We start from the raw sequence: 24893 nt of genomic DNA, 5'->3' as shown, positions 1-24893 counted from the left end.
TAGCTCCTCCCACAAAGATAAATAGTTCATAAAAAAAGCATCTAAATCTCCATCTTCTTTACCTAGCATGTAAGTTTTGCTTTTTATCCTTTTTACTGTTCAAATGCATGAATTTCGTTTGCTTTTTTTTCCTTTGAAAATGAACCTTCTTTGTAGGAACATAATATTTCATGTCTAAGAGTTTACTTCTAGTCAACCTCGTACGAACATGAACATTATTTTCTTCAAATAGTATTGTTTTCCTTTCTTTGTTACTAAGCTAACTCTTCCTTGTTTTGCACCTTAAGTACTTTTTCTATATTTATACAGATCATTCAACTTTTGAGACATTTCATAAGGCAAAACACTTTCTATGGATTATCTGAGAATGGAGAAACCTAGTTGTAAAAAGAAAATGGAGTCATCAAGCTTAGGTTTTCTAGAATTGGTGTTTTCATGGTCTTTTCGCGACGTGCTCAACAGAAATCTTTATAAAGATAAGGTATCATTTTACTCTAGAATATCCAAGTTAATTTTGCTAGTATGTAGTATGTACTCTCTCCGTCCCAAAATATAGTTCCTATTTCTATTTGAGAGTCAAATTTTAAAAACTTTGACCAAATATTCTTACTAATGTGTACAAAAAATATATTCATGAGAGGTCTTGTTAGATTCGTCTCAATGTATAAATTCGCAATATCAACTTTTTATATTTTTTTACTAATAAGAAATAGAAGATGTCGTAGGTCAAAGGTACATCTTTGGAGACTGTGCAAAATGAAATGGAAACTATATTTTGGGACGAAGGGCGTAGTTTATATTAATTTGTTTAAGTATGACATTGTGATCATATTAATTTCTTTGACAAGTATTTCTATTGATATGACTTTGTCTTTTTTAGGTTTATGATATACTACCTCCGTTCTTTTCGCTCCTTTTTAACTTGTTTTCCTACTTGTTACATTTGTTAATGTACAATGTTCACAATTAGGCTATGTTTAGTTCACCTGAAATTTTATGATCTGAACTTATTTTTTCTGATCTGATCTGATCTAATTACAAGATCTTATCTTTTAAATATTTCTCAATATATAAGGAAAAATATAGTCATGTGGGGTCTTGTTTGATTCGTCTCAATGAGTACTTTATTAATATTCAATTATTATAATTTTTACTAATATGTAATGAAAGATATAATGATTTATAAATATAAGTATAATTTGATCTGAACTTATTTTTTCTGATCTGATCTGATCTGATTAGATCTGAAATAAGCAAAAATAAGGTGAACTGAACATAGCCTTAATATCTTTAGTTCTATGCTAGAATATTTATAAAAAGTTGATAATTTGCAGAAAAAGTAATATTTGTAGTAACATTTGTTTTTATATATTAGTAAAAAAAAAGGGTCAAAGTAGCTAAAAACAAGGCGATGATGACATGATTAGCATATTTCTGACGGAAAAACTTTGTCTATCAAGTAGGTATTAGTATTACACAGTTACACACTAGAGAAAGAAATGAATAATAATCAGTGGAGTCTAATTCAGCAGTATTAATTATTTTTTAATTGTCTACTAGTATTTGGGCCTTGGGGGTTAACCCCCTGGTTGGTATTGTGTTTCCGAATGTTATATGCATTTTTTTTTATTCTCACTAACATATATTAAGAAAAACTCAACATTTAAAAGATATAAATATAATAATGTGGACACTGATTAAAAGTTGGTTGAGATGGTAAGTGTGTCATGCTATAATAACAAGAGGTCACGGGTGCAAGCTAATTTTACTTTTGTTAATCGAATATATTTGTATAGATATCTAATGGATAGTCTACCCAGCAACTGGTAGATGTATCAATCTCCTTAACATAAATTTGTGATCTGATTTTAGCTAATAGTAATGCTGTAGTATTAGTCCTGATCTTGGGAATCAAAAAATAGGCCAAAAATTTCAATATTTGTGTATTCTGAAGAAGCAGAATTTTTGCAGTGCATAGTAACCAGTAACTTTGTGATGTTTATATGATCAACAGGTGCAGCGTATTCCAGAAATATTTTCATCAACTGCTCATTACACAAGTGCATTTGAAAAACCTCTTGCTGAGGAAACTCGTGCAAGTTTATGTTCTGGAATGGAATCTGTTGGCAATGCCCCTGCTTGCGAGATATCTCGCATCGAGTTGTCTAAAGATTACAATCCTCCTAAGGAGTTGTACTATAACATTTTGAGCAAAAAAATTGCAGATTTCAAGAACAATGGAGGACATTATGAGCCAGAAACAGGAGACCTCATTGTTCTTTCGAATATAAAGCCGAGGAGAATTGAAGATTTGAATGTGCCTGGAAAACCCTTTGCTGTTGCCTTCGTGACTACAATGGAAGAAGGTTCTGACATGACTCGAATTCAGTTATCCAAGGATATCAGTTCTGAACTGAAACCCAAGCCTGAGAAGCGCGTAAGAGTTTTCGCAACTTACTTGATCAACTTGGTAACAAACATGAGGATATGGAGAGCACTGAATCCTGATCCTCAAGGGCTGAGCATGAACTTTGCTCTTAAGGCTTTAAGGCCTAACTCTGATGTAAGGACCATTCTTATTATCTCTTCTATTTTCTATGAGGTGTACATGTACTGATGCACATGTAAATGTGTTTGTCGAATATCTACCTTGTATGCTCATCTTGTCAAAATTAATCTGCGTAGTACCCCTGTCCCTACTGCGTGTTGTCTCTTATTTAGCAATTTCAGAGTACGAAACCTGTTTAATTAGCTAACCATGATGTTCAATTCATGATTTTCCACTATAAACTAAGCATTTTTTTGATACATTACATCTTGTGTCTTGTCTTTGCTAACAGGAAGGTAAGGATTGCGCTATATGTATCTTTAATGTAGACTCAACTGTACGAGGGGACATCGATTCTTTTGAGTTAGATGAATCCCAGAAAAATGCTGTATTAAGCAGTATCGCGATGAGAAAATGCTCACACCAGAATGACAGTGTGAAGCTCATATGGGGTCCTCCAGGGACAGGAAAAACAAAAACGGTTGCTTCTCTTCTATTTTCACTTCTCAAATTGAAATGCAGGACATTATCTTGTGCTCCGACTAACATAGCTGTTATGCAAGTCGCAAAAAGGCTTATGGGACTACTCTTACAGTCCCTCAAGCATGATACTTATGGCTTAGGTGATGTAGTTCTCTTTGGAAATGGTGAAAGAATGAAGGTTGATGATCATGATGAACTTTTAAATGTGTTTTTGGACTATAGAGCTGAAGTTCTATCAAAATGCCTGTCCCCTGTTGATGGTTGGAAGCATACTTTGGTTTCGATGACATCTTTACTTGAAGATCCAGTGGAACAGTACCGAATGTACTTGCAAAATAGAGGTGTTTTTGATGAAGAAGAGGATGAGGAGGATTCAGATGGAAGCAAAAGTGAAGAAAGCAACGAATGTGAAGATACAAAATGTTCGAGGTTGAAGAGATCCGATAGAAAGCACTGGAAAGAAGTGATTGATAAATCTATGAAAGGAAGCAACAATAATGATGATAGAAAGTATAAATCTAATCATGAGTTATTGACATTTGAAGAGTTTGTGAAGAAGAGATTTTATTCGATTGGAGATCGTTTAGCTTTCTTGATGAAGAATCTTTACACTCATCTCCCAACATCGTTCATTACATCAGATGCTGTAAGAAGCATGATTAGTCTGCTTGATCTGCTCAAAATCCTTGAAGATGCAAGAGAAAAAGTTAATCAAACTCATCAATTGACTATGAAAAAAGCAGAGTTCTTAGAAATTCTGAAGTCTCTTCCTGAACAATTTCCAGTCCCATTGTTTTCTGACATACAAGCAATAAAGACTACATGTTTGATGAATGCCCGTTTGATTTTCTGCACTGCTTCAAGTGCTGCTAAAATACAAACTGAGGGCATGGAACCAATTGAAGTGTTGGTAATCGATGAAGCCGGGCAGCTTAAAGAATGTGAGTCCTTAATTCCTTTGCAAGTCCCGGGACTCAAAAATGCAATACTCATAGGCGATGATAAACAGCTGCCAGCAATGGTTCAAAGCAAGGTGATCTGAGAATGTTTTTAGTTTCTTTAACTGTTACTCATTTTCTGAGTTCTAATAACCTTAATATCTATACTTTAGGTTGCAGAAAATGCTGATTTTGGACGGAGCTTGTTCGAAAGGCTAGCAAATTTAGGGAAAAAGAAACATCTCCTCAAAACTCAATACCGGATGCATCCTTCAATTAGTTCATTCCCTAATGAAGTGTTTTATGGGAAACAGATTATAGATGCTCCAAATGTGAAAGAAAGAAGCTATGAAAAGTGTTTTCTTCAGGAAAACATGTTTGGAACCTATTCCTTTATCAATGTATCCAAAGGAAAAGAGAATTTCGATAAAGGGTATAGCCCGAGAAACTTGGTCGAGGCAGCAGTTGTGAACAAGATTATTGCAAAGCTTTTTAACGGTAAGATTTCCAGTAAAATGTTTTCCTCCCAACCAAACACACTCTAAGTAGAATTTTTTTATTCTGCAGAGCATTGTATCACAGGAAAAAAAGTTAGTGTGGGAGTAATCTCACCTTACAAGGGTCAAGTTGGTTTGATCGAAGAAAAAATTGGAAAGAAATATGTTACTTACAAGGACCATGGTTTTTCTGTGAGTGTTCGCTCTGTTGATGGATTTCAAGGTGGGGAGGAGGATGTAATAATAATCTCGAGTGTTCGAAGCAATGGAAAGGGATCAGTTGGATTTCTGTCTAATCACCAGAGAACAAATGTAGCCTTAACAAGAGCAAGGTATGCCTCAAATTTCTACCATACATTAGGAGCGAAGCTATGTTGGGGCCTAAGAGGGTCATGGCCCCTGCAGCCCCAACATAGCTTTGAAGAAAATCAATGCTTATATCTTGTTTTATAGGTAAATTGGCCTCGCTCAACAATCATGTTTAGAATTCTCTGTTAAACTGGCCTCCCTCCACAACCAATCATGTTTAGAATTCTCTGTTAAACTGGCCTCCCTCCACAACCAAGCATGGTTTCGCCCAGGGCCGTCTTGAAGATTTTGAGGCCCCGGTTCTAATATGAAAATTGGGCCCCTAAATTTATACAAAATAAAGATGAAAGGTTAGAGTTCTAAAGATAGAAAGTTGAAAAGCTAAAGATAAATCATTGACAAATTTATTAAGGACGGAAAACAAGGGTGATTTCTTCAAATGTGAAGTAAAATTTTCAAAATAATATATTTTGGGCCTTTATAATTTTGGGGGCCCTGTGCTGTTGGGCTCTTTGCACACCCTCATCTACCCCTCTGGTTTCGCCCCTGCCATACATACATTAAAACAAAATTTAGCTTCATAGTGAAGTTATTTCCCTTTTACTGGTTGTTTTATGTAGGCACTGCTTATGGATAGTAGGGAATGGAACAACATTGATCAATAGTGAGTCTGTGTGGAAGGAGCTGGTGGTTGATGCCAAACTACGCGGGTGTTTCTACAATGCAGAGGAGAACAAAGATCTTGACAAAGCTATAACAATTGCATTGTTCGACTCTGAAGCAGATGTTGCAGAGTCTTTGTCAGACCGGTTAGCTGCTATTAAGCTAAGAGACGGTCAAGGGGATTCGAGTTCAAGATTTAGGTGAGCGCGATACTTTATTATGATGATCAACACTATGTCATAGAAGTTTGAATAGACATGATTAGTTCACTGAATATAATGATCTTGCATTTGGTGTAAGTTTGTGCTCTAATACTGTCTTGTGCTGTCTTCCATCAGAAACAGTTTCGAGTCCAGAGCGAAAATAGACTCCATCATCAGATACAGGAAATGGTGAATGAACAGGATTCAAGAAGCCAGGAGAGTAACCTTGCTGGATGATTGTTGGAGATGAAGGCGTGCTTTTATAGTTTCAAAATTTAATGTTAATATACCTATAACTATAATACATGTTTTTGTAGTTTGAAGTACGCATTGCGCGCATCTTAATCTAGTTACTTATAATAATAGCCGGACAAAAGCTTTCTCAATTGTGATGGAGGCTATGTTTAGTTCACCTTAAATTTTCTAATCTGAACTTATCTGATCTGATTTGAACTTATTTTTTCTGATTATAAGATTTTATCTTTTAGAATTTTTTCAATATATAAGAAAAAAAATATAATCATGTGGGGTCTTGTTTGATTCGTCTCAATGAGTACTTTATTAATATTTAATTATTATAATTTTTACTAATATATAATGAAAGATATTTAATAATAATAATAATGAGTTTTAAAATATAAGCATGATCTGATCTGATCTGAACTTATTTTTTCTGATCTGAAATGATTAGATCTGAAATAAGCAAAAATAAGGTGAACTGAACAAAGTCTGAGTCCATTAAACTATTGCTACTACATTATTCTATAAAAGAAGAAAAACAATTTATATTCCATATAAATTGATTATTTTGCGATTGATTTAAGCGATCATTAGTAGTTATATAATCTTTTTATTTTTTGCATAATAAGAATACTTAATGCCAAAAATCGAAGGCCAATGGGAATTGTTAATATAAAATTTGTAATAAAAAAGAAACTGAATTCATCATAATAATGCTAAAAAGCAAGATTTTCAATAATATACATTCAATCAAATTAAATTTGTAACACTCAATGTGAAAATTAAACTCTTAAAAGCAAAAAGACAAGTGAAATCCCCAAGAAAAAAACCCAAAACAAATTGTTGACAATCACGAATATATTAAAAGAAACACCCTCACTAACTCACTAAGTAGACAGTAGTTGATGATTACACAAACTAATATACTTATCTACTCTAATAAGAATTGTTTAGCATGAATTAAGGTGATTAACATAAATAAGATTTCTTCAAGCTCAGATAAACTCTTCAAAGTATTTCTCCAACCAGCCATCCTCCTGTTCATCATTGTAGTAAGCAACCGTTGTCGTCGACGACATATATAGTCGAGACATCAACTATGACAAACATCTCATAATCTAAGCTATAACCATTATTATGATTACTACTACTAGTAGTATCAAAATTGATATAGTTGAGTATGTAAGATAAAAGATCCTCTTTGACATGAGTCCAAACCCCAGGAGTCATATAACATGGCAAACCTTGTTTAGTATTAGCAGTTAAAACTTCAAAATTGATTGTACGATAATTGATTTCGAACGTAAGAGTAGCGCAAAAAACACCCGAATCCATATCTTTGTGTCTCAAGATCGAATTAGAATTACCTCGACAAGGGCAATCTCGTTTTTTATGGATTTCACGCCAATGTTCAAAATAAAGATTAACGGAGATGGTATTGGAATTATCACAAGTAGTATACTTAGTCATGGAGGCTTTGGTGTGCTCGAACTTAACCTTGCATGTTGCGGAAGGATGCATGTAATCTCCCATAGTAATGACTAAATGTCTAAATGAGTTATGAGTGCAGGGAAGACTGAAGGGAAAGAAAAGAAATTTATGAGGTAATAATTGTAAGGAGTTATTATGAGCTTATAGTTACATTATATAGGCTATGCGACGAGCCGACGCTCCTAAGTCCTAAACATAATCGCATTAGGATATCTAATTAGAAGTGTACTGGGTTTTGGTAGTTTTGATAAAAATAAGTTGTCCTAATAATAGTGGCTTAGTGGGAAAACAAAAACGTGGTCCTAAATTTAACTTGTATTACTATAAGTTTATCTAGTTACCTTGCAAGCTAAAATTGCAATATTGACCATTAGATCATATCTATTTATCTATCTATAACAACATACTAAAGCAAAAGAATTAGGAATGACACATGTCACTCTCTCATCATATATTTTACCGCTTTAATCATATATATATATATATATATATATATATATATATAGAAGTGAGTTCATGTGAGAATGCATACTTACATGAGAAATGAGAATGATATTTACGCGCTATAACCCTTATGAATAAGTGATGTAACTCTAATGAAAAAGTGATGTAACTCCAAAAAAGAGTATATTAGAAACAAAAATTCAAAATTCAAATTTTTTTGTTTTGGCTCTAAATTTTTTAGGTGGGTATAACTCTAATGAACAAGTGTTGTAACTCTAATCCAATCGTGTGGTTGAGATTTATTCTCATTTCTCATGTAAGGAGCATTCTCATGTGATCTTACCTCTATATATATATATATATATATATTATATATATATATATATATATATATATATAGTGTATGTGTGAAGTAAAATCTTCAAATGCTACTTTTTAACGGAAAATTTATTTAAATAATCTTCTTAAATTGGTCAACTGATTTTATGAAAAATATACAGATTTAACAAAATCCAATTTTTCCTAGCTAAAAACTAGTAATATAGTAATATGATGGAAGAATTCTTTTGGAGTGATATTAATAAGTATAGCGGTTTTTTCACCATATACCCCTGACAATTTTTTTTTTGCACCATATACCCTTTCAACTTTTGAAATTCACCATATACCCCTCACTTTTGAAAAAATACATCCAGTTACCCTTAATGACTAACGGCGTTAAACTCCGTTAGTCATTAACCCCTAATCACCCTCTAATCCTACTTAACTACCTAAATCTAACCCTAAATCTAACCCTAACCCTAACCCTAATACTCTATCCCTAATACCCTAACCCCATCCCCCACTCACACCCCCACCCCACCCCCACCCCCACCCCCACCACTGTAGTCCTCCTCCCGCCACCCTTGAAGCCCCCCCCCATCCACCACCCGCAGCCGTGCCCTCCCCCTTCCGCCGCCCACAACACCGCAACCCCTCTACCTTCCGACACCCCGCAACAGTCTCACTCCCACCCCCCCACTACAGTCCCACTTCCAACCCCCACTCCAGTTACCCCACACTGCAGTCCCACTCCCCTCCCTCGCAAAATTGCTTTCGGGCATAAATCTGGCTTTTATCAGGGATGGTGCGATGTTTTTCAGGGAGGTACGATGATGGTGCGAGGTTTTTAGAGTGGTGCGAAGGGTTTTCGCGGTGGTGCGAGGATTTTTAGGGGAGGTGCGAGGATTTTAGGAGTGGTGCGAGGGTGGTGCGATAATTTTAGGGGTGCTGCGAGGGTGGTGTGGGGGTTGTGCAACGGTTTCAGAGCAGAGAATCCGGTGGGGTGGGGTCGGCGAAAATCCGGTCAGGGTGGAGGTAGGGGTCAGGTGCGAAAATCCGGTGTGGGGTGGGGTTGTGCGAAAATCCGGTCAGGGTGGGGTAGGGTCAGGTGCGAAAATCCGGTGTGGGGTGGGTTGGTGCGAAAATTCGGTGTGGGGTGGGGGTAGGGTCTGGTGCGAAAATCCGGTGGGGTGAGGGTGGGGGTCAAGGGAGGGGGGAGGGGGGGTTGCTAGGGAGTGGGGAGGGGGTGGTGGTGAGGGGTGATGTGGTAGTGAGGGTAAGGTGAGGGGGTGATGTGGCAGTGAGGGTAGGTGAGGGGGTGATGTGGCAGTGGAGGGTGATGTGGCAGTGGGGGTAAGGGGTGGGGTGATGTGGCAGTGGGGGTTAGGATTAGGGTTTAATTTAGGTTAGTTTAATTAGGGTTAGAGGGGATTAGGGGTTAATGACTAACGGAAGTCTAACACCGTTAGCCAAAAGGGTAAGTTGATGTATTTTTCGAAATGTGAGGGGTATATGATGAATTTAGAAAGTTGAAAGGGTATACGGTGCAAAAAAAAATTTGTCAGGGGTATATGGTGAAAAAACTGTAAGTATAGAGTATAGATAGATGTGGATTAAAAATAGAACACTTCCATATCACTTAAGAATTTGAAAATACTCATGTGATATAGGGGGGCTTTTTTAAGTACTTTTATGTGACTAATAATTTTTCAATATCCATATCGGCATATTAATAAAATTTAAAAAAGATGTATTTTGAATTTTACATCAATGACAATTTGCGGTGGTAAACTTTATTATAACCATCCCGCATTGATTGTCCATTGATTTCATTATTAAGAAGTGTATCGACAACTTCATGTACCAATTTCTCCTGACACATTATTTAATCATCCTGACGTAGATCTACTTATTGATAATGGATCGGAGGATCAAAACGTGTTTGTGCAATTTTGTTACAAATTTTTTTGATGTTGATTCAGTTTAGTTTAACAGTTTGTAATTTTGAATTCTCTGGTGGTTTGTTTTTGTTATGTAAACCACTCCTAAAATACTAGGAGCCATCACATTGCTTTCTATTCTAGAATCCATAAACTGCAACATAAAAATTAGAAGCACCAAACATAAATTCAACCTAGTATTCAAATGCTCTCAAATATACATTTTTTTCCATTAAACAAAATGACACCAAGCACCCTTCATGGCAAAAACAGGGAGCATGTCCAGAAATTTCGTACAATGGTAAACATCTCGATTTTTTCGGACGATCTTCTCATCTAGAGCCATATTTCTTAGATAACAACAAACTTAGGGAAACCTTGTGAGTTGTGACATGGCGCTTAATACTATTAATATCCTAAAACTACCAGATAATTTGCAAAATTCTACTACTTACAACATTTAGGCCACAAAAACTAAGCAGCAACTCCTCTATCTGGATTTACTAGACCAGCCAGGGATGTTATCTGGTCGCTGCTGAGAGAGGAAAGGAATTTGCTTACGACATCAGATGAAGCAGGCGCTGAAAGCACACCTTCAGATGGGAACTTTACATTAGTACCATTCTGAAGCATCTCATGTCCTTTTGGATAAAGCCCGATCAGTCCATACATAATCGCGGTGGGTAAAGTTTTATCGCCCATTGAGGCAGAAGCAGTCTGACATAAAAGATTCGATAAGTAGCGTTTTATGTCCTCAACTCCTGTGTCATCATATCCACGTGCTTCCACTCCTAGTCTGAAACGATAAAACGTTAATGAGGTCTTGGACATAATTATCCTGCGTACAGGAAAGTGATGTAGGCTTAAAGTTATAGGGCAAAGAAAATCTTACTTTCCAATATCACCTAGAAGGACAGCAAGGGCAGAAGAGAAAACCCTATCATGATGACTTGATTCCGAAATCCTAAATAGCTTTGGTACAATTTTGCCATGTACCCACTCCCATCCCTGCAAAAAAAAACAAAACATAGATCAGGCAATTTGCTAATAGGTTAAGGAAAGAGAGGAAGAGATCTATATTTTGCTAAACAGTAGAGTAACAAGTACCATAATGGATGTGATGAGCTCCAGAGATGACAGGACATCACCCAGGAAGCAAGAGAAAGCTTCCCTGTTTGATGAATGAGCCGACACAGCTGGATCTTCGGGCACCATATGTCTTTGCAGTTCTTCCAATAATTCTGAGGAAACATAATCTAGAGTAAAAGAGCCCTCTGAGAATGGACATTTAACACAGTGGGTAAACTGGTGCGGATTATCATTATCCCTTGACTGGAGATTATTATTGGAATTTTCAGCCAGAGAACCCTCCATAAAGGTCACCACAGCTTTAACTACTTTCATGACTGAAGTGTAGTTGCTGTTGGTAAAATATTCTTCACCGCATATATAAGCAAAAGTATGAAGAATTGACAATGCCAATGAATACTCGGTTCTGCCAATCTGAAGAATTTTTGGTGAAACTTCACATACAGAACTATAATCACCAACTGCTTTAGAAATTGATGCCAATATAACGCTCCCTGCAACAACCAGATCAGTTGAAGCCATCTTAGGCCACAAGACACTTTTCTCCCCTTCATGCATAATTTCAATACTTGGACCACAACCATCCAGATAGCAGGGCACCTCGTTATTGGATAAAATTTTCCTAGTAACAACAAAATCCTCACCCAAAGTAATTAATTCATGAAAATCACCGAAATTTGCACAAAGATCTCTCGTATCAATGTCGAATAGCACTGCATGAAAAAGATAATTCAAAGAGAGCAACAAAACAGCGAGAAAAGAAGTAAAATAAGAGCATATAAAACAAGAATTCTGAGAAAACAATATTAACAGCGACTCTGGCATTACAGGAAGATGATACAAAACAATATACCTGTGCGTAAATGTGCAGCAAAAGAATCCATTTGCTCGTGGATTTGGAAGTTCACAGGCTTGCTAGCTGACATTGCCGCAAAATTTAGTAGTATAAGAGAGAAAAGAACGCATGCTTTTTCCCTGACCATAGAAAGGCAAAAACACAAGTTAGCTAAATAATGACAACTTGTAACAATACTTAAGATAAAATGGGGTGAAAGAATCATAGAGGAATATTGGTTTGACAAAGACAAATTTTTAATTTCATTTTACACCTTTCCTCTATTTCTAGGCTCCAACAAGGAAAGCCAGAAGGCAGTTCAAGAAAAAAAAAAAAAACAGAGCCCAGCCTCTTACCAGATCTTGAAAGAAAGTAAAAGAACAGGGAAAAAAAGAAGGGATCATCTCAAGAGCCAAAAGCTTACAAGCAAATAAACAGAGTAAAAATAGCCATAATAGTGCCCAAAAAAATGAAAACTAGTCAGAATGATAACGAAATATCAATTTGCTAACATAATAGCTCTCACAAACTCCCCTAAAATAATATTCACCCCTGCTACCAAGTAGCAACAGAAGGATTTAGTTGATCTCAAAAAACAAAAAAGTTACCTGGGTCTCAGATCTTTCTCCAGCAACAGTGCACCCAGTATATCCTGCACTGACCAATTCGATTGAAGAAACAAACATCGAGCTACACAGGTTCTAGTAGCACCAAAAATCCTGGCTATACTGCCGAAATCCTCCATATCAGAAAACAAAACAAAGTAACATAGGTTTTTACTGTGTGCTGAAAATGCCTGTTGATGTGTAGCCTCGTTATTTCCAGATACAGGCATACTCGGCGTATTTGCTCCAACCTTTTGTCCAAACTCAAACATATCAAACACAGGAAGGTGTGGAGATAGAGGCCTCTCCATCGCCACCCTGAAACGTTCCTCAGCATCCGGGTCATCCAAATCAAGTAGTTTCATATAATCCCCATTTATTAATTGCTCAAAGATCATTAGAGCATCCTTATTCTGTTTGACATTGTCTCTGCAAAGAGCTTGTAAAGGCTGGGAACTTTCCCTTATCTCTGCGGCACTTGGAGCAAAAACTTTATCTACTTCGATCCGCACATTAGAATCACCAGTTCGCTGAAGAGCGACTTCTGGTTTACGTGGTGGCTTCCCTTTCTTGCTAGATAACTCGGGATTGCCACATAAATTAGTATTAGTGAAAGGCAATGGCGAGTTTTCCTTCTCTATCGACTCATTAGTCATGGGTTGGAATAATGTCTTATGTAAAGCGAACAGCTTTTTTTCTACTTCCTGGAAGATACTTTTACCTTCTGATTGCATACATTTGATGGACTCAAATTCGTCAAGAATCTTCCTTCTTTTTTTGGCATGGCCAATAGCAGGTTCGACTGGGCTTCTAATGCCGTTTTTACCAACATCACCAACTTTCTCACCATTCCTTTGTCTACAACAATCATTAGAGCATCCAAGCATTGTTGCTTGTTCATTTGTGTTCTCCACTGACAACCCTGCTGACATAGTAACAGACCCCGAAACTCTTTCCTGTGATCCCACCAACTGTTCATCAGAAAAAGATGCTGTATTGGAGTTAAGGGCAGAACTTGGTAAGATATCTTCACGAGAACCCCCTTGCAGAGGATCCAATACATTCTCCATACCTGAGGTTGATTCTTCACGATTCCCTGCATGTACAAATCGCATATTTGGCTTGAGAAGACCAGATACATCCTTGATCGACAAGCTAGACATTCTGAACTCCTCATCACCACGAAAATGCATTTGAGAAGGGAGTGATTTCTGCAGATACATAATTTTAGACTGAGAAATCAAATGTAACTCATCCATTATCATAATTGGAGAAAAATTGAATCCCATGCAGACATGCAAAACAACCAGCACAAAGCAATGGCGGCACAAAGAAACCATTTGAGAGCATATGGCCAATTTTATGTCCTACTGTGCAGGACTCCATTCTTATTTTGCCACCTCATTAATCTAAGATTAACTACCCAAAATTGTTAATGTAAGTGGGTGAGGTGGCAAATAAGAACTACTTGGGACACAAAAAAAGAAACACCATATGTGACATAACCAGTGTAAGACAAGGACGGTCAGGCTCTCCAGGAAGTACGAACTACAAACGACAAGAAAACCAAGATTGGAGAAAGCAGGAATCTCAAAAACAATTCCAAAAGGCAAAATGAACGAAACAAAATAAAACAGAAAGGAATAAGGAAAAAAAGGAGTTCCTTCACAAACCTTGGGTAAATTAGTCACACCATTTCTTGCACCATATATACCACTTAGCATACTAAGGTGATCCAATAAACACTGAAACTCCTGCTTTAATCTCTGTAGCTCCTGCTGTAAAATGTGTTTGCGATGCTTTTCTAATTTAGCAACCTCTTTGGCGTGCTTCATTCGCTTCTTCTCAAATTTTAGTTGTTCCTGCAAGAGATTAACTCTTGCAGCCTGCTCATTCACAGGAAAAGCAGTGGAAATACTTGCAGTCCCAACCAAACCCCTGCATAATTTAACTTGATGTAACTCATGTTCCATATCCTTGAGCTTTTGCCTGCCATTTTCAAGCTCTAGCAATAAATTATCGCCTCGGCATTTCTCCTCTGCGATTCTCATTTCATTTGCTGTAACTATTTTTCCTTGCTCATCTAATTTCAACTTCTGGATATCTGCACGCTTTTTCTGTCTGGCCACCTCTTTTCTTCCAGCCTCCAGCATGTCAGTCACCTTATTCAGCTTCCGCTCATAATTCTCAATCAATGATCTGCTACTCTCTAGCTCCTCAAATAGTCTGTCAGCACGACACTTTTCCTCCATGGCATTCTTAATACTGGCTTCTGCAATCCTTTTCTGTTCTTCCTTTGAGGAGATTGCAAGGTCAGCACGCTTTCTCTCTTTAGAAGCTTTCTTCTTTTCTGCCTTAAGATTTTTATTAACCTCATCTAAATGGCCAGTTTTCTGAGACGACATTAATACCTGCATTTCCTCTCGCAATTTCTCAACCTTCTGCTTCTCCTCCTCCAACTGCAATAACAGATTATCAGCACGACATTTTTCTTCAGAACTCCTTTTCTTGTTTTCCTGTGCAATCCTTCTTTGCTCTACAACCCTCGCCTTTTCTTCTTCAGCACGTCTTTGCTCTAGGAAAGCTTTTTTCTTTTCTTCCTCAAGATTTCTCTTAAGCTCATCCATCTCAGAAGAACTAGAACCTTTCTCGGATGATGAAACATCCAGAATTTCCTTTCGCAATATCTCAACCTTCTGCTTCTCCTCCTCCAACTGCAGTAATAGATTGTCAGCACGGCATTTTTCTTCAGAACCCCTTCTCTCGTGTTCCTCAGCAATCCTTCTTTGCTCTATAACTCTCAACTTTTCTTCTTCAACGCGTCTTTGCTCTTGAACAGCTTTCTTCTTTTCTTCCTCAAGGCTTCTCTTAAGCTCATCTAACTCAGAGGACTCAGAAGCTTTCTGAGATGACACAACTTCCAGCATTTCCTTATGCAATTTCCCAACCTTCTTTTTCTCCTCCTCCAACAGCAATAATAGATTGTCAGCACGGCATTTTTCTTCAGAACCCCATTTCTTGTTTGCCTCAGCCATCCTTCTTTGCTCCATAGCTTTCACCTTTTCTTCTTCAACACGTGTTTGCTCTTGAACAGCTTTCTTCTTTTCTTCATCAAGGTTTCTCTTAAGCTCATCTAGTTCAGAGGAAACAGCAACTTTTTGAGATGAAAAAACTTCCAGCATTTCCTTTTGCAATTTTGCAACCTTCTGCTTCTCTTCTTCCAACTGCATCAACAGCTTGTCAGCACGACATGTTTCTTCTGAAACTCTTTTCTCCGTTTCCTCTGCAATCTTTTTTTGCTCAATAACTCTTGCCTTTTGTTCTTCAACATGTCTTTTCTCTCTAGTAACTTTCTTCTTTTCTGCCTCAAGCTTTCTTTTAACCACGTCTAACTCAGACGAATCAATAGATCTCTTAGATGACATAATTTCCTGCATTTCTTTTTGTAAACTTTCAACCTTCTGCTTTTCCTCTTCCAACTGCTTAAGTAGATTATTACCACCGCTTTGTTCTTCATTCACCCGCTTCTCATCTGAACATGTTTTCTCTTTAATCGCATTTTCCTTTTCAGCCTTAAGCTTTGTGGTCACTTCTTCCCATTTCAAATTTGTTTTCTCCAATTCATTTTTTAAAGTCTCTAACTGAAGCCTACCATCTTCAGCTTCCTTGGCAGCAGCATTAGCCATCTTAGTGGCTTCATCAGCTTTCCTCTTTTCATATTCTAGAGATTTCTGTAGCTCAGCGGCATTCTTCCTCTCCAACTCAGCAGCCTTTTTTTCTGCATCAGCCCTTGTTATCTCTTCAGCAAGAAGCTGCATAAGACGAGCTATCTCCACCTCCCTCTCAGAAATGCATGTCCGAAGATGTGTTGCTTCTCTATCCAAATCTACATTTCTAGAGTCCACCTCAAGCTTAGTGGAAGATTTCTCTGACTTCAACGAAGCAATTTCTTTCTCCAAAGAGATCCGAAGAGACGCCTCCTTTCCTTTTTCCTCTTCCAAAACATTTAGCCGTGCACGTTCTTCATCAGATGCTGCAGATGCACAATTATAGTAAAACAACATCAATCAAAGAAATAATTAGTTTCCACAGTCCGTCCAAGAGAACCAAGCGAGAATGGACAGTCAAGAGTATGTAAATATGCAAAAGATTCAAGTGTATACCAAATCATAATCCCAGCTCCCATGGAAGCAATTGATGCAAACTTCACAAAATAGTTGGTCTAATCCTATAATTGAAGAGTCCAATCAATCAAAATCATTTGGAACTAGCTATTTCAGATATAATTTTATAGAAGGAATCCACATATAAACTCTGTACATGTGAAATCACATATCTCAAGTTCCCACCTGCTTCTTAAATGCAGTGTTTAGCGATAGTCGATTGTGGAGGCAAAGAGAGTTCAACAACGAAATACAATGAACAAAATTCTTCAAAAGAAAAAAGGCCTCTTACATCAGCAATTATTAATCATAAAGATTGATGATTTTATTAGTCCATGCCTTAGCCAAATTAAGATATTTTTCCAAGTTGCATATGTTTGTCTTGCCCAAGTTCAAAAGAGCCTCCTCACTAAACAATTAGCAAGGATAAAAAAAAATCTTGAATGCCCATTAGGTAGCCTGTAACAAATGACACAAATGATTTTATATAGTATTTTTGTAAAGATAGTATCATGTCAATGCTCAGGTGCCCAAACATGTGTTTTTGTCATAATTTTCCGTAAGTTGGTAACGGAAATTTAAGATGAAAAGGAGGTATTTGAGGATGGACACGCATTACCATGACATTGAGATGAGACTTTCATCACAATGTTATCGATAAAGATATTGTAGATAAATATAATACCATCACCACCCTTTATTATCACCTACCAAACAGGCAATGAGGATAGCGACAAGAGAAGAAGTCTCATGATCATTTGGTTAGATGAAGGAGGCTTGTCTCGTGCTTGAAATTCCACTCACCTATGGGTGCTATGTTAAAAGTTTCCAATGATTATGTAATTATGAGCCCAACAATTTTACAATTCTCTATTTTCCAATGGTTTTCTCTTGTTCCTAGCAATCACTAAGCTACATCAAGCATAAGATAATAGTACTAAGAAACAACTAGCAATTGAATTCGGCAACGATCATAAAGGAATATATTCACTTCAAATTAAACAAACAATAAGCTACTTAGCTACCTTTCTTAAGCTTGGCATTTTCCAGTTGAAGACGATCAATTTGACCTTTAAGGATCTCAACACCTTGACGAAGAGCACTCCTCTTCTCTTCCATTTTCATGCACCTTGTTTTCCACTGCTCAACCAAAACACATAAAATTCAACAAACAACTAAAATTTGCAAACAAAAATACACAAAAATTACGACAATTATATAGAAAATCAACTCTCAAGAATTAAAAGAGGAGTACCAGATTACAGCAAGGATTTAACGTCTCCATCGTCTTCACTGATGGTGCAATCGACGCCATTAACTGAACATCAATATCGAATCAATTCATAATCAATTCCAATTCCAACATTATTATCGTAAAATTACGAACAGACAAAAATATACAAACATAAATAATGTTAAAGAAACCCTAGAAAATGAAATTAAAGCGTAAAAGAGGAAAATTCGGAGCAAATGAAAGAAAATCAAACCTTAAACAAATTAATGGAGGATTTTGATACAATGTAGATGTAATTCTTCACATATTGATCGCTAAAACTGATGAATTTTGAGATTATGGAAGAAGCTCGAGCTTCTGTATTAGGCGGGAGTGATAATAGTTTAGGGTTTAAGATTTGAGGAGAGAGAAAGAGGAGAGAGAATGTTGATGGGCTTTAAGTGGGCTTTAAAATGTCGGTTTAATATAAGTTTGGCTTACGTGTCTTTTTTTTGGGTATGGTTTAAGCCCATTCAATTGGAGTTAGTTGTTTGACTTATCTCTAATGAGCCTTATATGCACGCATCGCGTGCGTTAATTTTAAAATAGTACTCCCTCCGTCCCATAATATAAGTCCCGTTTCCTTATAAGGTGTCCCAAAATATAAGTCTTATTTCTATTTTCAATCAATAATTATACCCAAAAGACCCTCATGAAAATAGTTTAATTCCCAAAATGTCATCATAATTTCAGCTTCCAATGCACCTTATTAATGACAAAATGGAATCTTTTACCTCATTAAACTCCTCTACACATTAAACCGTGCAACATTAAATGACCGTTTTTATTTTTTGTTAAAAAGAAAAAAGCAATGTAAGTGTTTCTCAATAAAAATAATTTTTTTTATTCAAATAAAACAAGATTCCATTTAACCTTAATTCCCGCGTAAAAACAGAATCAGGACTTATATTATGGGACGGAGGGAGTATCTTATAATCACTCAAAATGCAAAATTAAAATGGAAAGATTCTTAAGTTATTATTTTTTGTAATTTTTTTATTCCATTATCATTAAGGGTAATTTAGTATTTTTAAACGGGGACACTATCTTCTTCCTTCTTCCCTTATATAATAGAGATTATGTTGATAGAAGTGGATAAGTAAAGGCCCGCTCGGTATTACTGTGGTTTTTTGTTTTTTGATTTTTTGATTTTCAAAGTCATATGATATATGTTCTATAATGAATATAAGGAAAATGATAAACATAGCCCCTAGGTCTATGTATAAGAAGCTTAAAATAGATTTAAAAATTTGAATCAAGCATTTATTACCTCAAATAATGTGAAATTTTGTCATGAATTCATAAATTATTTCCACTTTAATGCTTATATGTAGCCCTTAAGGGCTACATATAATATTACCCATAAAAAATTAATCAAATGCATTGGGAACATGATGAGTTTGAAAACTACAACTAAAAAGTGAAAACCACTTTTTTTGGTTTCGTGTTTTTGGTTTTTAGTTTTAAAAAAACTGAAAACTGAAAACAAAAAAGGGTAACGAACAGGCCTTAAGTTAAGAGTTAGTATTGTGTCGGACTCGTCCGACCATAATCTTTGGTCGGACGACTTTCAGGTGGTTTCAATTTTTTTCAGTTAGTCTTAATTTTTTTTCAGTTAGTCTTAATTTTTTTTTAGTTATTCTTCATTTTTTTCAGTTAGTCTTCATTTTTTCCAGTTAGTCTTAATTTGTTTTTAGTTAGTCTTCATTCTTTTCAGTTAGTCTAAATGAAAGTAAGTTACCTCTAAATGAAAGTAACTTAGGTCTAACGGAAAGTAACTCTGTCTAAATGAAAGTAACTTAGGTCATTTTTTTCCAGGTAGTCTTCATTTTTTTCAGTTAGTCTTAATTTGTTTTCAGTTAGTCTTCATTTTTTTTAGTTAGTCTAAATGAAAGTAAGTTACCTCTAAATGAAAGTAACTTAGGTCTAACTGAAAGTAACTTAGGTCTAACTGAAAGTAACTTAGGTCTAAATGAAAGTAACTTAGGTTATTTTTTTCAGGTAGTCTTCATTTTTTTCAGGTAGTCTTCATTTTTTTTCAGGTAGTCTTCATTTTTTTTTTCAGGTAGTCTTTTTTTTTTTTTCAGTTGGTTTCAAATATTTTTAAACACCAACTGAAACATATAAAACACCAAATGAAAGAAATAAAGAACTAACTGAAAGAAATAAAGAACTAACTGAAACATATAAAATATTTTCAGATGGTCGTACCATTGCCGATTATAACATTCAGAAGGAATCAACCCTTTGGAAACTTCTTCGAACTCCCTGCAAACTTCTTCGACTCATGTCGTCTTCTTCCTCCCGCCAAACTCCTGCAATTTCAATCTCCTCTTCTTCCTCCTTCAATTCCTTTCATCGAAGATGAAGAAGCCCTATCTTCAACACAGAAATTGGATGAAGAAGAAGACGAAGAAATGATTTATGCTTTAAATTCTACTAATAATAGTATGAATAGATGGTCTTGCAATACTTGCAAGTCTGAATTTGAATATCTACTTGACCAGCGCTCTCACTTTGGAAATTAGCACCAACATCAACGAAAATGTCAATATCAATTAAAATTTTCTTGTAATTTATCCTTTTCTATCATTCTGTTTTTTTATTTTTTTATTTAAGGTGTTTTGGTGGAGCATTATCGACGGTGTGGATGGAGCACTGTCGACGGCGAAGAGCGGGTAGGATTGGCAGCATCAGTGACGAGAACTTGTTTTGGGCTCAGCCCGTCTGACAGTAAGTATTGGTCAGACGGTCTGACCCAATACTTTCACCTAAGTTAATGGTTTGGGAGATTTTTTGGTATGATAAGATTATGAATGATGAGATGAGATGATAATTAGACTAAAATACTAATAGATAATATAATTAGCTGGTTAAATTTGTCAATATATTAGATAGTCAAATCTGCTAATACAATGAGTTGATAATTAACATAGGATGTATACTTTTTCAAGGCATTTTTCGTCTTTTGAACTCAGCAAACGTTACTTCTCTCTTATACAAGTGAAATTTGTGAATAGTGTAAAATGTCGAAGTGCGTAGATTAAAATGAAACGGAGGGAGTAGTTTTTTGAAAATTTCCTTATGAATTATTCTAATTATCCCCATTTTGTAAATGAATTTCCCTTAAATTTTTTTTTTTCTAAATAAAAAAGTTGTCCAACTTGCAATGAGTCCATGTAATTTTATGGGCCAGTTGTTTTTTTTAGCACATCACATGTAAGCAGATTCAGAGAATCAGATTGGTGAGACAAGTATAAAAAACAGAGTAGTGATTGGTCCAAGACACTCCTTCAACAATTTTAAAAATTATATCTTGATTTCTGGGCTTATTATTGAAACTTAAATTCATAAAATAAGATAAAGTCACATCAGACTACTTTCAAAGATGAAGTCACCACATACATAATTCCCCATCTCAAAAAAAAAATAAAGCAAATCATGTGGAGTAATAATATCAAAGATTTTTTTATTCACAGACTTGTGCAGACCATACTACTATAAATAGTCTACTTTACAGTACTTTCTTCTTTGCTTAAACATACTTACAAAATACAAACCACAAATTTAAGCAATTATTACACTTTCTATATCATTTTTTGTTGTTCCAATTTAGTTTCTTTTCTTTTAAGTTAAAACAAAACTATGACTTTTACAGAGAAAGATGAAGCTTTGGTAAAAGAATCATGGGATATAATGAAGCAAAATATCCCAGAATATAGCCTTCGGTTTTTCTCCATGTAAGTTATACCACATCCGTTTCGTTTTAAATGCAACAAAGAGGTTTTTTTTTTGAGATATATAATAGTCAATATTTCTTTGTTGTATTTAAAACGAAAATGAGGAAGTATTATGATTATGTACATTTACAAAAAAAAATATGGAATTTGTATAGATATTTTTTTTTAATGTAATGATAGTAATTGAGTGAAAAATGTACTCTAATTAAAATTTGATATTATATTATTGGGATTGTTTTTATCAGAATATTGGAAATTGCTCCAGCAGCCAAAAATATGTTCTCATTTTTAAGGGATTCAGAGGAAGTTCCACAGAATAATCCCAAGCTGAAAGCTCATGCAATCAAGGTTTTTAAAATGGTAAGTGATCTTCTTTCTGCTTGCTCTACTTTTACGGCGTTAAATTTCAGATTATATGAAATAGGTCGAGTAACCTAATAAGGAGGAGGAGAGTTTACTCCACTTACAAATCCGGGGAGGTTCCATCCTAAAACTAATTGGTGATAGAGGAGTAATTACTAAGTTTATAAAGTGATTTAGTCTCTCCTCTTTCTCCAATATTATATTAACATATGCAAATATAGCATAGGTTATGTTAACGTAGGAACTTGAATAAGATAACTTGAGTTGAGGTGATGAAAGTTGCAAAAACAAACAATTAAGAAAGTGTGGTCTTAAATGTGGTGATTTGATATGTTCTGATTTGATTTGATCATGATAAAAATAAGCAATAAGTTCTTGAAAAAAGAAGTGGAGAGAAATAGAAAACGTAACCTAAGTAAATATAAAAGTGATCAATTATATCTATACAAATAAATTAAAAGGCGTACGTGACAATGTATACACGTCACGTGATACCTCCACACAATGTATATACGTCACGTGACACCTCTGTTAATCCACTAGAATTGTCCAATGTGTTCACAAGTGACAAGTCATGTCAATCAACAAAAATAAAATTAACTTGCAATAAGATTTGAACCTGTGACCTCTTGCAATTATATATGGCACAATTACCATCTAAACTAACTTTTAATCATGTTTTAAATGTCCACATTATTATTACCTTTTAAATTTTGAGTTTCCTTAATATATTTTAATAGGAGTGGAAAAAAATGCATATCAAATTTATAAAACAGTACCAATTCGGAGTAACGCTCGGACCCAAATACTAGTTTGACTTAAAACTCAGTAAAAAAAACTGTCATATAAGAGCAGCTCAAAGATTATTTGTCTTATCAATCTTTAAAAAAAACGAATGGCTATTATCTCTTAGAATTTATTTTAGCTAGTGGCAATCAGGATTCAGGATTTTCCCTCAATGAATGGGGAGACAAACTAAGAAGGCCCACAAAGAAAACTATCACCTTCTTTTTGAGAAAAAGATGTACCATTAAGTAATGGACTAAAAGAAAAAGCATATAATATACTGCAAGTAAAGTTGATTTTTTTAATGGCCAAAAGTTTATATTGGGATGGTTGGACCTATGGTTGAGTGGCCTTGTACGAGGGCATTTTAGAGGAAATTCATCTTAACACAAATTTTCGAAAGAGACCCAAAAAAAAGTTCATATGGATAAAAAAAATATTGCAAATATATAAAGTATGTAGATGGATTGATGAAGATAAATATAAGAACTTTCGAAGGAAGTTCATCTGGATAACCAAGGATCTTTGGGTCCAATGATATGACTTCATATCTCCTACATGAGATATCAAGATTCAAATGTTAGTGAAAATAAAATTTCAATATTGTTTTTTTTAGGGGGAGGGGGGGGGGTTGGGACTTGTTGGACCTCTGAATGAGTGACCTTGTGTGAGGGCAGTCCAGAAAAAATTCATCTTACCACAGGTTCCCGAAAGGGAGCCAAAAAAAAAGTTCATTTAAATATACATATTTCATTCGTTTCAATTTAGTTGTGACACTTTTTATTACTGGAAGTTACAATTTAGTTGTGACACTTTCATTTTGGGTAATAATTTCTCTCTATCCCTCTCCTATGACATGAGACCCTTTTATTTTCTTTCTCTATCTCTATCCTCTCCAAAAATTGCAGGAGTCCGTGATTTTAAAAATGTCACAACTAAATTAAAACGGAGGAAGTACATGAATGAATTGATGAATAGAAATATATAATACTATATATCTGAATTAGCATCATCCAATAATTATTTTCTTCGAAAAATTACCTATGAAAATCAGAATTTTTTTGTAATATCTTAACTTTCCTCTAGAATTTATTTTGACATGGCTTTAAAATACATTCATAGACATGTGAATCAGCCATTCAACTTCGGGAAAAAGGTGAAGTGGTTGTAGGAGAGACTACCCTTAAATATTTGGGAGCTATCCATTTGAAGAATGGAGTGATTGATCCCCATTTTGAGGTATGCACAACATTCCTTAATAACTTATGTTTAACTATCATCTTACATATTATTACTTCCTCTATTCCTATTCGTTCTTCCAATTTATAGAATCTTTTTGAGCGAGAAAAAATATCAAAGTACGAAAGAACAAATAGGTACGGAGGAAGTATTATTTATCAAGCGATTATTTAAATGCTATGCATGATTTGCTTATGACTAATTAGGTTGTGAAACAAGCATTATTGAGAACGATAGAAGAAGCAAGTGGTGACAAATGGAGTGAAGAATTGAAATGTGCTTGGAGTGTTGCCTATGATCACTTAGCTGCAGCCATCAAAGCTGAGATGAAGGAAGAGGTAGCTTAGTTCTCAGTCGCCAAAAGTATTACTCTAAAAATATTGAATAAATATTCTTATTGTTTTTGAGGGGAAATTATTGTTATTGTTGATTATGACTCACTTATTTATCCGAGTGACTTGATATGATGCTTTTTCTTGCCTTATTATTGATTAGCAAGAAGGAAATCAAATTCATAATTATTGGTTTAACCATGTAATAGTGCATATTAATTGTGATAAAACCTTGGTGATATATGTATTCCTTATTGCAAATATAAAATAATATTCCGTCGGTCTTTTTCTAGTCGTATCATTTTAATTTTTGTATTATCTACTCTTTTCGTTTACAAATAATTATTACACTTAACACTTTTCATATATGACAATGCAAAAACTTTTAGAA

General features: G+C 35.2%; 3 protein-coding genes across 6 annotated transcripts; 2 read left to right on the top strand and 1 right to left on the bottom strand.

Annotated features, from left to right (window-relative positions):
• Positions 1-6131, top strand: LOC104888044 (uncharacterized). 2 transcript variants are annotated; one of them, XM_048640798.2, is made up of 8 exons: positions 1-69; positions 310-481; positions 2015-2563; positions 2841-4064; positions 4143-4467; positions 4537-4798; positions 5396-5638; positions 5777-6131. In XM_048640798.2, the coding sequence occupies exons 2-8, from the start codon at positions 353-355 to the stop codon at positions 5832-5834; spliced, it is 2790 nt and encodes a 929-aa protein (XP_048496755.1). In that variant the 5' UTR covers positions 1-69; positions 310-352; the 3' UTR covers positions 5835-6131. The 2 variants fall into 2 exon arrangements, with proteins under 2 accessions (XP_048496755.1, XP_048496756.1); XM_048640799.2 differs by lacking the exon at positions 1-69 and having other exon boundaries at positions 203-481; positions 5783-6131.
• Positions 6132-10283: 4152 nt separating this feature from the next.
• Positions 10284-18437, bottom strand: LOC104888043 (hypothetical protein). Of its 2 annotated transcripts, XM_048640797.2 has the most exons (10): positions 18257-18437; positions 18025-18087; positions 17795-17909; positions 14280-16639; positions 13679-13817; positions 12610-13597; positions 12020-12141; positions 11185-11879; positions 10970-11085; positions 10284-10873 (listed from the first exon to the last, which is right to left on the bottom strand). In XM_048640797.2, exons 2-10 carry the CDS (start codon positions 18082-18084, stop codon positions 10552-10554), a joined length of 4917 nt encoding a protein of 1638 aa, XP_048496754.1. In that variant the 5' UTR covers positions 18085-18087; positions 18257-18437; the 3' UTR covers positions 10284-10551. The 2 variants fall into 2 exon arrangements, with proteins under 2 accessions (XP_048496754.1, XP_010671166.2); XM_010672864.4 differs by having other exon boundaries at positions 12610-13817.
• A 3085-nt stretch (positions 18438-21522) lies between these two features.
• Positions 21523-24794, top strand: LOC104888042 (non-symbiotic hemoglobin 2). 2 transcript variants are annotated; one of them, XM_048639949.1, is made up of 4 exons: positions 21523-21782; positions 22028-22142; positions 24054-24170; positions 24377-24794. In XM_048639949.1, exons 1-4 carry the CDS (start codon positions 21688-21690, stop codon positions 24515-24517), a joined length of 468 nt encoding a protein of 155 aa, XP_048495906.1. In that variant the 5' UTR covers positions 21523-21687; the 3' UTR covers positions 24518-24794.
• Positions 24795-24893: the final 99 nt, after the last annotated feature.

Source organism: Beta vulgaris, chromosome 3 (assembly GCF_026745355.1).
Source record: "Beta vulgaris subsp. vulgaris cultivar EL10 chromosome 3, EL10.2, whole genome shotgun sequence".
Lineage (NCBI taxonomy): Eukaryota > Viridiplantae > Streptophyta > Magnoliopsida > Caryophyllales > Amaranthaceae > Beta > Beta vulgaris.
The sequence above is the reverse complement of the archived record's forward strand: the minus strand, read 5'-3'. Positions and strand labels throughout refer to the sequence as shown.